Source organism: Motacilla alba, chromosome 5, assembly GCF_015832195.1.
Source record: "Motacilla alba alba isolate MOTALB_02 chromosome 5, Motacilla_alba_V1.0_pri, whole genome shotgun sequence".
NCBI classification, from domain to species: Eukaryota; Metazoa; Chordata; class Aves; order Passeriformes; family Motacillidae; genus Motacilla; species Motacilla alba.
Window position 1 is genome coordinate 5,022,049 of NC_052020.1, and position 16,989 is coordinate 5,039,037.

The 16,989-nt window shown below is 43.7% G+C and overlaps 1 protein-coding gene and 1 long non-coding RNA gene across 4 annotated transcripts in view; one reads left to right on the forward strand and one right to left on the reverse strand.

The window, feature by feature from the left end:
* LOC119701928 overlaps positions 1–16,711 on the reverse strand; it is an 89,796-nt gene extending 73,085 nt beyond the window's left edge. For 2 of the 3 annotated variants that reach the window (XR_005257211.1, XR_005257210.1), the window contains exons 1-3: positions 5,162–5,639; positions 3,915–4,023; positions 3,422–3,575 (exon numbers count right to left, since the gene is read on the reverse strand). This is a non-coding gene — a long non-coding RNA (uncharacterized LOC119701928). Of the gene's footprint in view, positions 1–3,421; positions 3,576–3,914; positions 4,024–5,161; positions 5,640–16,644 lie in introns of those variants that run through there. The other variant, XR_005257212.1, reaches the window with a different exon arrangement.
* On the forward strand, positions 1,457–13,182 carry RCN1 (reticulocalbin 1). Its single transcript, XM_038139232.1, has 6 exons — positions 1,457–1,736; positions 5,661–5,854; positions 7,404–7,582; positions 8,105–8,165; positions 10,720–10,919; positions 11,791–13,182. The coding sequence occupies exons 1-6, from the start codon at positions 1,513–1,515 to the stop codon at positions 11,896–11,898; spliced, it is 966 nt and encodes a 321-aa protein (XP_037995160.1). The 5' UTR covers positions 1,457–1,512; the 3' UTR covers positions 11,899–13,182.
* Positions 16,712–16,989: the final 278 nt, after the last annotated feature.

Here is a 16,989-nt window from a genome sequence, read left to right on the forward strand (position 1 = left end):
CACAATTATTACACAAACATGAATATGTTAATGAAAACTTGGTTTTGAAGGTAGATGCTTAATAACAAACAAATAAACAAACCCAAACACAGCAGAAGGATTACATCTCACTAGCTTTGGAAACTCAAACACAGCTGGTCTGATCAGCTGAGCCATTTTCAAGCTGCCACATGCACATCTCAGCTCCCACCAAATGGCACTGGAGCAGTTGCTCAGTTGTGGATGCACAAACAGCCCCAGAGGACAGACTGCCCAGGCCCACCGAGTGACTGAGCTCCGGGGGGTGCATTAGTGTCCCTCTCTGTCTAATTAACTAACAAACCAACATATCTGACTGTTTAAACCTTTGAAATCTGCTGCTGTCGCCAATGGTTCTGAGGCAAACCAGCACTAGCCCCGCACGGCTCTCACTTACTCTTTGCACGAGTCACAAGAGGCAGAGGACAGCACACGTGGAAATCTCCAACACCACATTTCTGTGGTCATTACAACCAAATCCTCTACCTGGCACAGCTCAGCTGTATATGAGGTTTGGGTCAAAAGGAGTTCTACGAGTGTAACAACAGCACAAGGGGAAGCTGTGGTCTGGTGCAGCGTCCTGCACATCCGTGTTAGTGGTACACCCAAAGGCCACATCAGATGTGGTTTGTACACCCTGTGGGCTGGGCTGACAAACCAGTTGTTGCAATTTGGAAAAGTGACAATGGACGGACCAGCCTTGGTGGTGGAGCACAGCTCACCACAGGACCCCTTAGCGACAGGGTCATTACCCCTCGATGCATTGTGTCACACAATGACAGCCTCCTCTGCACTCTGTTTCTGGAGCTGTGAATGACCTGTGCAACACAGGAAAAAGGGTCATACTGGGAAAAGGAATCAATTACCTCTGCCTAGAGACTTTCACAAGTGTCAACAAAATAAATTTCACTTTAGGCAAAACAAAAACTTTTTCTTTTGCTGTATGGCTTGGGCTTCCCGTCTCCCACATTTTCAGAATCCCAAGTTCGGTTCCCTTATAGTGACAGTGACCCTATCACGATAAATATCCTTTGTGAGAGTGCGGGCAGCCTTTTCCCCTCGCACTTTTGGGGCATCACCACTCAAGACGGCGTGGAGGGGTCTGTTTGTTTGTGTTCAAATCACACTTTTGTCCTTTCCCAACCGATTCAGGCTGACAGCAGCAGCCATCACCAGCCCGGCGCTCCGGCCGAGCGAGCAGCGGCGGCGGGCCAGCCCCGAGCCGCTGTTTCGAGCTGCCGCGGTGTTTGTCAGGCTGAACTTGGGGCGCTCCGGCGCGGGGCTCGGCACCCCTGGGCTGCCCGCGGCGCCCCGGCGGCGCTCTACCCGCGGCCCCGGCCCCGCCGCCCGGGCCCCGTGCGGACGTGGCGCCGCCGGGCCGGGCGCGCTGCCAATGGCCGGGCCGGGGGCGGAGCGGGCCGGGGCGGGGCGGCGGCGGGCCGGGCGGGCAGCGGAGCGGAGCGGAGCGGGGTGCGAGAGCCGGGCCGGCGGGGCATGGCGGGCGGCGGGGCGCTGAAGGCGCTGCCCGCGCTGCTGCTGCTGCTGCTGGCGGCGGGCGCGCTGGGCAAGCCCACGGCGCGGCAGGAGCGGGCCCGGCCCGGGGCCGCGCAGCACGAGGACCGGCCCGGCTTCCAGTACGACCACGAGGCCTTCCTGGGCAAGGAGGAGGCGCGGAGCTTCGACCAGCTCAGCCCGGAGGAGAGCCGAGAGCGCCTGGGGTGAGCGCCCGGCCCGGGCGGGAGACGTGGCAGGGGGAGGGCCCGAGCTGGGCCCGGGGCGGAGGAGGCGGCCTGGGGCTGCCTGAGTGTCCGAGGGGACAGCGGGGCCCTGCACTCCACAGTGGTGCGCTGAGCCGCAGTGGGGTGCCCTGAGACGCAGTGTGATGCTCTGTACCCCAGAGTGGTGCCCTGGACCGCAGTGTGATGCTCTGTACCCCGGAGTGGTGCCCTGAGCCGCAGTGGGATGCTCTGTACCCCAGAGTGGTGCCCTGAACCGCAGTGTGATGCTCTGTACCCCAGAGTGGTGCCCTGGACCGCAGTGTGATGCTCTGTACCCCGGAGTGGTGCCCTGAGCCGTAGTGGGATGCCCTGTACTCCAGAGTGGTGTCTGAACTCCACTGTGATGTACTTTACCCCAGAGTGGTGCCCTGAACCCCAGTGTGATGCTCTTTACCCCAGTGTGGGACCCTGCACCCCACAGTGGTGCCCTGAGCCGCAGTGGGATGCCCTGTACCCCAGAGTGGTGCCCTGAACCCCACTGTGATGATCTGTACCCCAGTGTGGGACCCTGTTCTCCAGAGTGGTGCCCTGAACCCCAGTGTGATGCTCTGTACCCCAGAGTGGTGTCTGAACCCCACTGTGATGTGCTTTACCCCAGAGTGGTGCCCTGAACCCCAGTGTGATGCTCTGTACCCCAGTGTGGGACCCTGTACTCCAGAGTGGCCTGCGGGTCGAACCTCTGGGTTTCAACTTCTCTCACCCCGCTGGTTTTGCAAAGGAGCAGCCAACAAATCATGGCTTTGGTGTTTCTCCCTGCTGTCTTTTCTGGCCCCAGAGCAATAACCTCACAGAGGGAGCTGCTGTAGCAGGTGTTGGACCTGCTGCTGCAGGGCTTTGCTGCTGTGGCTCCCTGCCTCTGGGACACTTGCCTCCACCATGTCAGTGTTCATCGAGTTTAAACCATTCCTTCTCTACAGCTAGGTTTACAAGCCCACTTCAAGCATCTTCCCACTTGTGACTTCTTTGTGTACAGTGTTTCAGCTGCTGTGACTTCCATGCAGCTCTTGATGCAAAGGGCAGGGACTTTACTGCTTCTCCCTCCTTTACACCTACAGGAAGCCAGATCACTAAGCAGAACTAAATTTAATAGGAGTTAAACAAAGATCCTTTAATGTAGTTACCACGAAGAAGATTGTTTGAAATACCTGCGTGTTCTCACTAAGATTCCCCCCCGCCTTCTCTTCCACAGGGAGTGGCACTTGCTAATTTTCGGTCTAGTCCTACCATAAGCAGTAGCACTACAATCCTACTGAGTAACCTCTTGATCCTTCTCAAAGCTGTCACTACTATTTACATGTCTCAGTGAGTAAACAGATGAAGTGATGACCAGAAATGATTGACTTCATCCTCATTGTTTCAAGAAGTAGCAAAAGAAACTACGTTCTCAGCATGCGTGACTATGACCTAGAGTCTCATGAGTTGTGTCACCAAAATGGACATGCCCTCCTAATACTGGTCTGCACTTACTAGTACAGATAATTCAATATTTAACAATATAGGTGCTTTTAAACAATATTTACAAATTGTAAAGCAAGGGAAGAAGTTTTAACTTCCATTGATCTCGCTGATTGCCCTTTGGAGGGGTGACACAGGCACGTTAAAGTTCAGCCACAGTCAATAATTACCTTTTAAATGGAGGTGACTGAAGTGGCCCTCTGAGGACACGTTGTGGGTGAGCACTGTGCATCTCAGCATCAGGGGTGTGGCTCCTGGGGGGCCTTTAGGAAAGTTTCATAACTTCCAGCATTCCCCAACCTTGTAATTTTGGATAGCAGCACACTGGGAGGTAAAGAGAGGATTAAAAAAACATCTTGTGGCTTAATACTTAATAGTCATGTGCTGAACCCCTTCTCCCCATTTTTGTTATGGGCGACTTCTGTAGGGGTTTACAAACAGAGTCACTTCTCAGCAAGTGACTGCTCTTAGGAAGAAGGCAGATTTTATTAAAAGCTATTTTAAAATGATTTCTGGGAGAAAACAGAAACACAGTCTGCTGCTCTAACCAGAGTGCAGGCTGCTGTATTTATCAGGCATTTTACCTTGCTTAAGAAATGTGGCAGCACATTGGTCATCCCAATAATAACAGTAAAAAGTGAAGTGCACACAACAGCTTTTTACCTGTTCCTTTGGGAGCCTGTAGACTTGTTTTATTGTCCCCAAGACTGTTTTGTTGTCTCCAGCTTCAGCTGAGAAGTGGAGTGGAATAGTGCACACGGATGCAATAGACCTATAAAAACAGGTGAAAAGGAGAAGACATGAAACATTTTCTGGTACACAGTCCTGACTTCTTTCTTGTTACACATTGCCAAGAGCTACCAGCATAATCATTTGTTACCTTAACAGTAGAAAGAAATACCAGTTAAAAAAATTAAATTCATTGTGGGGAAAATCTGGTGACAAGTAGAGTCCATCATGCAGGGAAAGGGACCCCTGGCAACCGATGGATACAGAAGAGAAAAGGTTTTCTAGTCAGTTAATCCACACTTCACTAATTCAGAAAGGAATTTCAGCAGCCCCTTTTTTGCCCCATAACTCAAACAGCATGTTCATAAAGTCAGTCTGATACTATCAGACTCACACAAGATTGCTGGAAGTTCAGCAGAAGCTGCTGCTGCTATTTCAGCAGCCACTTCTGTAGCAGAGGCTTGGGCAGAGACATTGCTTCACTACTTGGGCAGTTCCAGTTGGCCAAATGTGGTTTCTTTGTGGAGAACCAAGATGTGGAATTGAAAAGCATGTTTAGAAGTGCAGATCTTTTTCCCTGAGGTTTAGGGAGCTCTCCTGTTGAGTGTCAAGTCACGATTCAGACAAGTCAGCTCCTACTCTTCCCTCTGCATTCCAATGGCACGTCAGTATTCCACAGGCATGGCATGAGCTGGCCACTGGGTGAGGCACAGGGCACCTGCAGGCAGGCTGCCCCTGCGCCTCATGGGCAGGGTGAAGGGTGCTGATGTGCCCAAAGCCAGCCTGGATGTGCCAGAGAGCCAAGGTGGATGTGCTCAATTCCAAGAGCAGGCACAGAAGGCAGTTTTACAAGCTCGGCCCCAAAATGGTGGAGTTTATCAATTGCAGGGAGATTAGTTGCAGAGAACATAAATGGTAGAGAGAGCATTGTCCTTTTTTATTTTTTTGAACTGCAGCTGTGTGCAGAATGTTTCGCTCCCGCTGATTTCAGCAGTGCTGGCAGCTTTACACTGGACAGAGGTTTATAGCCCAGCTGCCAGCAGTGGCTGGAGACCTGCTGCAGACTTGATAGTGCTTTAGTGAGTAACAGGCATTGCTGGCAACACCAGCAATACTGGGTTCCATGGGGAATCAAAGAAAAGAAACAAGGGGAGGGACAGGCATGGAAGGGGAGACTGTACCTGGTGTACACCCCAGCATTACACACTCATCACTTCACCCTGATGTCAGCCTGCTGGAAAGCCAAAGGAGAAACTGCAGGTGTCCAGCAAGTCCTGGATTTTTGCCCTGGTTGCCTCCAGCAAGTTTGAGTTCAGGCTTTGTCCTGTAGTGAAGTTGGTGTCTCCTGCTCTGAGCCAGCATGGCTACTCCCTGTCGGCAGTGAAGAACAGATGCCCCTAAGACAGGAGGCACAACCTAAGAAAAAGAAAGCCAGGTATTCTCTGCTGCTCACTGATTTTGGCTGTGCAAGTTTCCTTTGAGTTATTCATAGCAATGCTGAATAACGAACAGAGACGCATTCCTTGAGATGATGTATAAAATGCAGGGAAGCCTTAACCAGTAGGACAGCTTTAGGAGTTTGGGGCGCCTCGTTTTTGTGGAAAATCAGGGCCAGATAAAGATTACTAAAATTGGCCTGACATGCAGTTGGGTTTTAAAGATGCTGATGTCTTTTTACAGGAAGATTGTGGATAGAATAGATGACGACAAAGATGGCTATATCACAACAGAGGAATTAAAAACCTGGATTAAACGAGTACAGAAACGCTACATCTATGAAAATGTGGCTAAAGTTTGGAAAGACTATGATCTAAACAAGGATGATAAAATTGCCTGGGAAGAATACAAACAAGCCACATATGGTTATTATCTAGGTAAGAGGACAGATTGTGTGATCAAGGATTTTTGAGATTATAAAAAATGATTTCTTGCCTTGCAGTCAGCTGGAGGTTGTTGTCACATTTAGGACTCTTGAAGCTCACATTAAATTTTATGGATGCTCAGAGGTCAAAAGCACTTTTTAGTTATTTATTGCAGCCCTTTGCACATGGGTCACCAGCACCCAGAAGGTTTTGTAGAGGTATCATTAAATATACTGACACAGCTGAATTAAAGTCTCCTTCAGTTAGAAATATATTATTTTTTAACATTGAAAAGGGTACTTTAATTAAAAAATAATATATTGTCTAATTAACTGTATTTGTGAATTTATTCTCTGAAATCCTAAGTCTAGTTGTTAAAAATGTAGTCTGTGTCTAAGCCATAGCAAAGTTATTGATTAAAATCATTCTTGCAGAATAACATGCTTCAGACTGTGATCAACAGCAAATGAAAATCCTTAACAAATCAGGCAAAATAAACATTTATTAAAAAATATACCTGAATTCCCCCACTCCCTTCCACGTTCCCTTTGCTTTTATAAGTTAATGAAGGAAGAGGAGGAGAAGAGATCACTTAAGCTAAAGGGCAATACTGACAGAGCAACAAATCAGTATTAATTGACCATTTATACTTACTGGAAATGAGAAAACAATATTTACCTACCACAGAGGCAGTTTCTAGAGCAAGCTTCCTGTAGCAGTAATAATTCCAAAGCCTACCTTTAGATTTAAATGGAGTTTGTTACATCTGTGAAAGGAAATATTTGACACACAGTCCCTGCAGAATTATTCCTGGAACCCTTCTCAGCCCTTTGTCTTTGCTTCCTCTAAGCCCCAAGATTTGGAGAGCAGCATTGTGGGCTTGTGTTAATGAATACTTAAAATTCCCATCTGTAATTCCTGGCCCAGTCTTTTTCACCTGTGTTTGTCTCCCAACACATGAATTGTGAAATTGTTATGAGTATTTTTCATTTTTAAAGTCAGTTTAATGTTCCTATTTTAAAAATTATATCAAATACCATTCCTTTTATGCCACTGAACACTCTGAAAAAATGCCATTGTTTTAAAGTGAAAATAATTGTTAGGTTCCCTGTAGCAGAGGCGTAGCACTGAGATAATTTCAGTCAGTCTGCCACCTTCTGAAATCACATTTCCTTCGTTTGCTCATCTTGAAACTGAAAAGTTGTGTGGATCATATTGATTCCAAAGGAGAAGAAAACTTATGTGAATGAAGTCTACCCCAAATATTGCCTCAGTGGTGCTTGTAAAGGCAGATAAAAATCTGTGAGGGAATACTGCAAAATCCATTATTCTGGTTTGTAACAGAAAGCTTGCTTAGAAATTTACCTCCTACTACTGTCACCTTTAAAGATCAAACCAAGTATTTGACCCCTGAATTTAAAACTTCATGGGGAAGAGAATTTCCATTTAGAACAACAGCTATTCTGGCAATAAACCTTTTTATTTCTAGACTCAAACAGCTTTGTTTTGCTAGTACGTTTTAAAGGAAAACACCTCTGAGATCATCTTGATTTGTCTGCAGAAAATCCAGAAGAATTCCAAGATGCGACTGATCAGCACAGTTTTAAAAAAATGCTGCCCAGAGATGAAAGACGATTCAAAGCTGCAGATCTGGATGGAGACTTGGCTGCCACTCGTGAAGAGTTCACTGCTTTCCTGCACCCAGAGGAGTTTGAGCACATGAAAAACATTGTTGTCTTAGTAAGCAAAGCAAAATCAATGCCATTGTTTCTATTTTTATGGGTGAACTTTGAAGGCTTCTCTCACCTTTCCAGGCAGGGTTTAGAAAGAGACACACACATAATAGCTAAGTGGGGAGCAGAAAGGGGTGCCTTTCATGATACTCACTTGGTTTAGAAGTCTCAACATAAGAAAGACTTTTTAAGTGCACTTAGACAGCTCCTAAATGGAATCAAGAAACAATCTTGGGGCACAGACTTAAACCAAAATAAAAGGAGGGTGTGCTGACATGCAACAGCTGAGTGCTTCATGCAAGCTGGTATCTGCCCCTAACATAAGCAGTTCATTCATACAGGGAATATTTTCAACATGAAAGGATATTTTTATATTCATTGTGTAAACAACAGTCCCACTGGATTTAGTGAGACTACATTCACTTGTGTACAGGGGCAGGTCAAGGCCCCAGAACATTAAATTATCAAAGGCAGGTAATCAGAGCTCTCAGTTTTTTCTTGATAACTTTCATGCAAAACTGTTTTCCAGGAAACCTTAGAAGACATAGACAAAAACGAGGATGGTTTTGTGGATCAAGATGAGTACATTGGTAAGTGCTGTTACTTGTTTCTTATATAATCTCCCATCCGTTTTTCCAACTTCTCTCAAATTGGCAGCAGCATTAACTACCCAGAGTTGAACAAAACAGTTTAACTATTTTATACCGACCATCCAACCCAGAAAGTTTAATTTCATTTTAGGTAGATAGCAACATGACCAGGAAGAGTTCCTCATGCTTCACAGCACAAAATTCTTCTCTTGTTCTTACTTAACTCAGGTAAGAGTTATATGAGAACAAAAGAAGGGAATCTGGAATAATATTTTTCATGGCAAGGATATTCTTTGTATATTGCACCATGTTGACTGCTGTTTGAAGGCATTGTTTAGAAATGCAGGAGGATCAGAAAATGAATTAGTTTTTTCCCAAATAAATGGTTTTGGATGGTTTGGATGGTTCTCAAATATCCAAAACACCTGGGAATCAACCATTGCAAAAACAGAAAGTTCACCTTGTTCCTACTAGGTTTTTTTTCTAGTTTAATTAGTAAGTAAAGCCCATACTTCTGTACTGATGATACCATTACATTTTGATGAGTTTTAAATCCAGAAAGTAGCACTAAGAAGGCATTAGTGCAAAGTTGGATGAAGCTTTCTGTTTCTAGTGGTGCTATAAAGATCACTTCACATAGAATCAGGAACAATATACACACGCTAATTAATGGCAGGGGGTTCTGTTCCTTGTAAATTATATTTAGCCCAGAAAGTGAATGCTATTCATCTATGACTGAAATAACAGAGCAGCATAATTTCCACAGTAATTTCAGTTCATTCAGTGACATTACCTACATATAATTATAAGGTAATTGTCAACATTTGTTACCATGTGAATGCTGGTTTTTCTTGTCTTCTATAGATAGGAACATAGAATGTTCTAGTCACGATCACCCCACATTGGCAAGGATGATAAAAATCAAATTGACAGGACATGTCAGTTGCTTCAAATAAACAATATAATTTGCGCTTTAAAAAATGAAAAAAGAAAGTGAATGTGTTGTCTGAAGTTTCTTCCTGAGTTGAGAAAACTATGCTTAAAATATTCCTACTTTACTTTTTCAGATGTAATTTTTTAAAAATTTGATGAAGTTGGGATTAAGAAACGAACAGAAAACTAAATGTCTTCTTCGGTAGTTTATAAGATGCAACAAAAAGAAGTCCAAAAATTTCAGTCTCTAGATGGAGTATTTGTTGGGAAGATTTGTTGGAGCTTATAGAATGATCCCACCCTCCTTTCCCTTCTTTCTTCCCATTTTGTCTTTTGCAAAATTTGGTTTAGATTTACACAACCGGCGGAGCAAAATACCTGTAAAAATGTTGAGCAGAGAGAACTAAACTATCACTGTGCATGGCAGGTAACAGTATTTCAGGGACACTGCAGGGTCAGGGCGGGTTATTCCTGCCTTTGAATTCAGCATTTTTGTTTCCCACAGATACCAGCCAGCCTCTGACCCTCACACCATCCATGTGGGTACACTTTTCCTTAGCACATCCTTGAAAACCAAATCCAAAAGGCACTGGAAAGGAGAGGAGTAGTATCACAAAGCAGGCTTTAATTCTAAATAGAGAAGTGGAAGGCTTGAGGAATGAGATGAGTAGGGAAGGGTTGGCCACAGTGACCAGAAGAATGACATAGACACACCACTCATGATTTGGAAACCCCTGTGATGTAAAGAACATCTAGAAGTCAGTTTGTTTTAACAATCACTGCTGCTCTCCTGTGTTTATGCAGAAAGCAATTGCCACTTTGGCATGGTCCTACCAGTGCTCCCAAAAGGTAGCACAGGAGTGATGTGCAGAGCAGCTCGTGTGTGTAATCTCTGCATCCTGTCACAAGCAGTGCTCCCTCCCCAGGTGCCAGTCTGTGACAGTGCCCTGTGCCTGTGGCTCCTCACACAATGCACCATGTCTCGTGACTTCTCCAGCTCTGTCTCTTCCTGGAAGAGAGTCTTCTGCTGGAATGTGCTGCAGCACTGCATGGTTAAAAGAGAACTGATCTCCTAAGCTGAATGTCTCTCACACAAGACTTCTCTAAAAGCAGTACAAATGCATGCAGGTTCCATTTAGCAATTTTTGTTTGCCTAAATTCCCCCTGTGCCTTTTTTCCTGTAATCACTCTGCTGGCTGGAGTCTGATCTTATCCACAAAGACATTTGCTGGCAGGGACAAGATAAAATGGCTGAGTTCTTTTCTCCCCATGTGACCAAGCCTAGCACTAAAGCTTAAGTCTGCTATTCAACTAAAGATCCTTAGAGGATTTTGTTCATTCTGAAGTTCAGATGATGGCCTTTGAACATGTTAGCCCCAGGAGTGCACAGGTATGATACAGGGTTCTGTGAGAATGGGCAGAACCACCAGCAGTGAAGAAATAGGCCCGAGAGCAGATTGAGCTACTCTATCTACACCCCACATTTCTTTTTCTGTACAGAGACACTGTGCAAAGAGTGAAAAGTTCAGTCCCCTCTGAGGAACACTGTGAAAATATCTTTATTTTGTGTTTAATTTGCAAAGTAAATAGGACCCAAGTAAGACCCTTATTTCCTCTCCAGCTGATATGTTTGCGAATGAAGAGGGTGGACCAGAGCCCGACTGGGTGATTACAGAGCGTGAGCAGTTTTCAGATTTTCGTGATCTCAACAAGGATGGAAAGATGGACAAAGATGAGATCCAGCACTGGATCCTCCCCCAGGACTATGACCATGCACTAGCTGAAGCCAGGCACTTAGTCTACGAATCTGATGTAGACAAGGTATGTGGTGCTTTTTTAAAGAAGTTATATAGGGTCTTGTGGGTTTTTTAAAATACCAGCTTGCAAGAATTTATTCCTAATAACTTTTCTTTAGAGGCTAGACTTGCTAGTGGATTAATGTTTCCATGCCAGTTTCAGTTGGTAGTGTTGAAATTACTAAGTAGTAAAATACAGTTTATCAGCTCTAGAAGGTCCCCTGGCTTTCATTAGGTGAGATGAGAAACTATCACTATTTTAACACAGCAAAAAATACTCTTTTTCCTTTAAGAGTGGTCACTACGTTTGTATGTTAATATAGACTAAAAGAGGAAAACAAAGTTACATTTAGATACCCCTTGTACTCAAATGTAGGGGTAGCAAAACCACTCTCAGTTCTATATTCAAGCACATACCTTCACTTAAACACTGGCTCTGATGAGGAACAGTATATTCCAGATGGTGGCCTTCAGAAGGGTAATGCAAGCAAAGTTGGGACCTGAAAGCCAAAATGCTCCGAACACAGAAAGTAAACTGCTAACATAAGCAACCACCTTCCACAAAGTGCACCAGAGGATTTGTGTTTTTACAGTCAGGAAGATGAAGCAAACCACAGGGCAAAACTGTGTACCAGGTAATCCTCTGTTAAACTACTGCTTGGCATTACAAAGAACTTCCAGTTAGCAGTTTGACCTACCTGAAGCCTGTGGGACTGCTGTCTTCCACTGAGGCCCAGATTTCACTCACTGGGACAGCTAAAAATGATTGCTGAACCTGCAGTCTGCTGCTGTGAAGAGCTGTCTGCTTCCCAGGGCTCTTGCAAGTCTGTGCTGGTGTGTCTTTGACTTAGTTCTGAAAATATTCTTACAGAGGTTTTCTTTTTTCCTTCTACCAGGATCAAAAACTAACGAAAGAGGAGGTTCTAGACAACTGGAATATGTTTGTTGGAAGTCAAGCTACTAATTATGGGGAGGACCTCACAAGAAACCATGATGAGTTATGATACAGTGTGCCAACCAGTGTGCCACACATCTTTTCTCCACCTTACTGAAATCACTGTGTCCATCCCCTCCTGGAGGGAAGATGGGCAAGGGACACTCACAACTGAATGACTTGCGTTAATATTATTTTTAACATGCCAGCTTATTACCTCAGAAACCACCTAGAAATAGATTTTTTACTCCTTTCACATGGTTAAATACAATCTATAGTTACTACAGTTTTATTTTTGAAAAAATTAAGAAGGTAACTTTTCTGAATAGGTTAGAGCCTGACATGGAAAAGGCACTTCTAAAAACATTGCAAAAATCTTTAATAGCCAAGTGTTTTCTTCAAATACCCACTTTTGCCATAGTGAAATGCACCTAGGATTAGCACCCTAATGTTTAAGCAGACTTAAGTTATTTAGTTGTCTTTTCTACTAGCATGTAACAGTTTAGAGGTAACCCTTTGAGCCTCCTGCCCAGAGAAGAGTTTGATACCAGCTTTGTCTCCACACGGTTTCTGTGTGCCAGTTGGGTCAGTGCTGCTGCAGGAGTGTCCAGCAGCCCCCTGGCTCCTGCTTCAATGTGCAAATGCACAGGTGGCCTTGTCCCTGACCCTGGCATTCCCAGCCAGGGATGCAGAGTCCAGCCTGGCAGCTGCTCCTTCCACAACAGGGTAATGTACATCTGTTTGTGGGCCCTTGGCCTTGCTGCTTCCTGGGAGGAATTGTGCCACATGGAGCATAATTTATCTCCTGCTTTTCACACTTTACCCCAGCCCTGCTCTTGTTCACGCAGTGTGAATGGCAGCAGCTCTGTGATGGAGAAGGAATGAGACATATCACCCCTCTGGGCCTTCTGTCTCCTCTGCCACTACGAGGACAGATTCTTGTGGCTGAAGTTCTGGGTTTGTGTGTATATACCTATAAGTACATGTTACTGAAGCAACTCTAAAGACAGCTCTCCTTCCAAACAAGGGGGAAGCTTTCCACATAGGTGCTTTATTTTTTACTGTATAATGTGATTTGTTACATGTATATTTTTATATAACCGACTTCTCTAAGTTTGGTTGTTTTTAACTGTACTGGTTTTAAAAGAAGCACAATAAAACCAATACTTCTTTTTGATACTGTGAAGGTGCAATAACACTAATACAGGTTAGCAGAGAGATGATGTGAAAACACAAACCAAGCCTCTAAAGCCAGTAGTTCCCAAAGCACTGGGATGGTCATTTCTAAAAGCATCTGGACATACAACCCCAACTGTTCTTTGTCACCTCATTAAATAAAAAGAAAAGCCAAAAAGAAGTGCATTATACATAGTAGCTGTAACTAGAATTTGTTCTGGACACTAGTACTGGGAGATCAGGACTCCACAGCAGCGTTCTCTGGGAGGTTCCTGGAAGGTTTGGTGTAAAACATCACACCCTGGTCCCATGACCATCCATCCAGAGGGGAGCTTTGAGACTCCCAGGCTGGGAGACACTTCAGCAGTTCAACACGTTTGTGAAAATCATCAGGAGACAGTGCAGAACTGTGACCTCTGTGAACAGTGTCATTTTTATAAGGTCATAGAAGAACCATGGTGCAATATTTTGCATCTTGCGGTTGAAGATAATTAAATGTAGATTGCTGAGTCTGACAAATGGCATGTGTTTGCTGGCACCACCACTAAGCTTTTGGGGTGCACGTCTTGTGACATTGCCAGCAATGTCTGAAAAATCCCTACCTCTCCCACTAACGTACAGTAGAGCAAATATTTTAAAAGTGAACTGGTTTTGCTTTTACAGTACCCTCAAGTTAAATAAAAGCCTAAATGCAGTGTTATCTGGGAAGCAATAAAATTGTATCTTGGCACGTGTAAATGATTATATATTTTCTTTATGGCTTGGATTTGGAAAGGTTTATTGTACTCAATAATCCTGACAATCTTTATCAAAGTAACATATTTTGCTAACAGATTTTTCAGTACTCTCTGTGTGCTCAGATTATCTTCTGCTGTTTCAGGGAACAATACCTTAAAAGACCTCAAAAAAACCCGCTTGTTTCCTGCAAGTGAAACTGCAGCTCAGACTGGATACTAAGCCAAGGATTTTCACTGGAGCCCAGGGGAAGGTTGTTTGCTCACTCTTGTTGAAATTCAGTGGGAGTTGGGTGCTGAGACACTAAGCATTGTTGCCCTCAGCTAAACATGACACTTCTGAATGCTCTGTGCACTGTCCCAACAAAAAACCACATCTGTGCTTTGACAAGCAATCACATTTTCTTCCACATTACTAAATGAATTTGGAACAGAATTAGCAGCACGCAAGAGAAAAAAATCCTGTTCTCATATTTGTTCTTGATTCCTATTACTGCTTGGAACGCATTGGTATTTTCCAGGATAAAACTGTACTTATGTGAGTAAGAATGCTGAAATCAGAGGAGCTTTTCACACAAACAGTAACTGAAAATTCAGGTCCAGAAACAGGTTTTCTTTTTTTCCCAAAAGAATGGTACTCAGGTAGCATATATCCAGCTAGGAAAAAGGCAAACATGCCAACTAGAATGAGGTTTAAAATAATCAAATTATTTCTCAATAGTGGGTTATGGGGTCATAGTAAAATTAGGAGCTTCTTTAATAAAGCAGAATGTAGAAGCAGTTTTAGAGATCATAAGTATCCCTGATGTGATTTCATTTTGAAGGCTCCTCTGTTTCTACAGTTCTCCATGGCGTTTCTCTTACCAGCATTCAGTAATGGCACAGTACATTCCATGCTCTAAATTTCCCTTTCAAGCTCAATGCACTATGGAAGAGTAACTCCAAAAGAGACTAGAGCTTCTGGGTTTAAATTTAACACTATTTAAAGAAAGCAAACCTTTGCTAGGGGATATAACTGTTAACATTGTGATTTTTCAAGCCTAAGGTTTCTAATGGGGTTTGACTGTTCCAGAGATAAGATTTTTTTTTTCTAGGTAACATATTTCAACTCATATTATGAGCAAATGTTACAAAATTTTAGTGTAATGTGAAATACTGAAATGTCAGATAGCATTATTTATCTTCCTAATATGACTAAAACCATTAATTGCTGGGAGCCATACTTCATCCCAGCAACATGAAAATCCATTTTGTGCCTATCTTGTCAGTTATTGCCGATTTTCTTAATCAATTGTGACACAGTGAAATTCTGTTGGGAAGCATGTTTATATATTTCCAGCTGCAGGTTCTGTATGGTAACTTATTACACAGATCCTCCATTAACTCAGTGTTTTCACCACGACTATGCCACAATACATCAAAGGTGCATTTTTCTTACTTAGATATCTGGAATAGCTATTATTATTGCCCATGCAGTTTTAATTATTGGAATTTATGAAATGAGCTAAGTGGCTAATGTTCATTGTCTTATAATTCCATTTAATGATTCAGTCAGGTTGAATCTATCTCCTGTTCCAAGGAAAAGGAGTGTACAGAACTCCCTAGAGAGAGGAGATCACAGCCCATCCTGCTCCTGTTACGAGAGTACCTTACAATAGTTGCAGAATGTTTTATTTGCTGTGCAGAAGCTGATCTTGATCCCAGTGAAGTCATCATGAACTCCTTGTTCTAAGGATTATAAGAACTACTCTAAGGCCTAGTCTAAGGCCTTGGCTACCCAAAGCCACCCAAAGGCAAGCAGAACAATGGGGTGGTGGGACTGGAGGTCAGAAATAACCTTACAACCATCCGATCCTGATCTCCTGACTACTACTGACCACTAACATTTGGGAATTAGACTGGCTCATGCTCCTGTGAGATAGGGTGCAAGTCTAGTTCATGGAAGGCACTGTGTAAAGTCTTAGTGGTCTGCTCAGGGAAGAGAGACCACTGAAGCATGGTCTCATGCTGAAGAGAAGCATTTTATTGAGTCATGGTAGCATCACCCTTAGCAAATGAAGTGAGTTTTACGGAGTGACAGAAGGATCTACAAAAAAAGATTGCATAGCTAAACATTTTGCAAAACCTGACTTGGCCTATAGCCAAGCACTTGGAAACATCCACCACTTCTCTTTTCATGGCTGCAGTTTAGTTGTGCCGTGTTCCATTCAGAGTGTCCAGCAAGCAGCTTATTAACCTTTTCCAGTGATCTCAAAGGGGGAATTGAGCATTATTTCCCACTGAAGTTTCAGGCACCGGTAAGGCTGATGTCCCTGAGACTCAAGGGCTGTATAGAATGGTGAATTTCAAAGCAACCTCAGAAGTTACCAGCTTTCCCCTAATGTGAAACAGTGAACAAGGGGCACACACGTGCACACAATTTCACACCTGCATTCTGCTTGGCTCTGAGGGCAGCAGAGCTCAGTTTCACATACTGCACATTAGTTGTTTTCCCTGTGGAAGAATGTGTTTCATAATCATAAAGGGTCCAGATATGGTCTGGCTGGCTAACTTCTGAAGTTTTAGTATTTTTAAACGTTTCTTAGTTGGCCTCATTTGCAATGTTGGTCACATTAGTGGTCTGAAACTAGCACATACCTGAAATTCCAGAACAGCTGTGAAGAACAAGTCATGGCACGATCCTGACTCTGAGTGCTAATTAGAATGAGCACTACTAGAATCTGAATGCTAATTAAGGGGAACACATACATTAGAAATGGCAAGGCTCCATCATATCAACTGGAATTTAGATATGCATTGAGATGTGTAGGAAATATTTTCTTTATATGTGAATAGCCTGGCAGCTTTTAAAAAGGACCAATGGGAGCACTAAAGGTGAAACATTAGTATAGCTTTTGAAAATGTACCTTGAAGTAATTACTGAACTCCCAGGAGCCTGATGTTCTCAGGGCTTCTCAGGACATTCCTTCTGTTTGGATAAAAGTCAGAGAATTTAATGTTTCAGGGAGAAATAAAAGTGGGGATGAGCTTTGATCATTAGAGCAACTGTAAGGTAACACAGACAGACAGAACATAGTATTGATGAGATGGACAGATCAAAGACATCCCCCCAAATTACTCCTAATGCCCCCTCTCCAGCTTGAAATTTAAATATGGCTTTCACTGCATCACACAGGTTGCTGGGACACAAAAGGAAGGAATGCTAGTTGAGAACCCATAAAATGACAAGTGCAACAGATTTCAGATGGCTA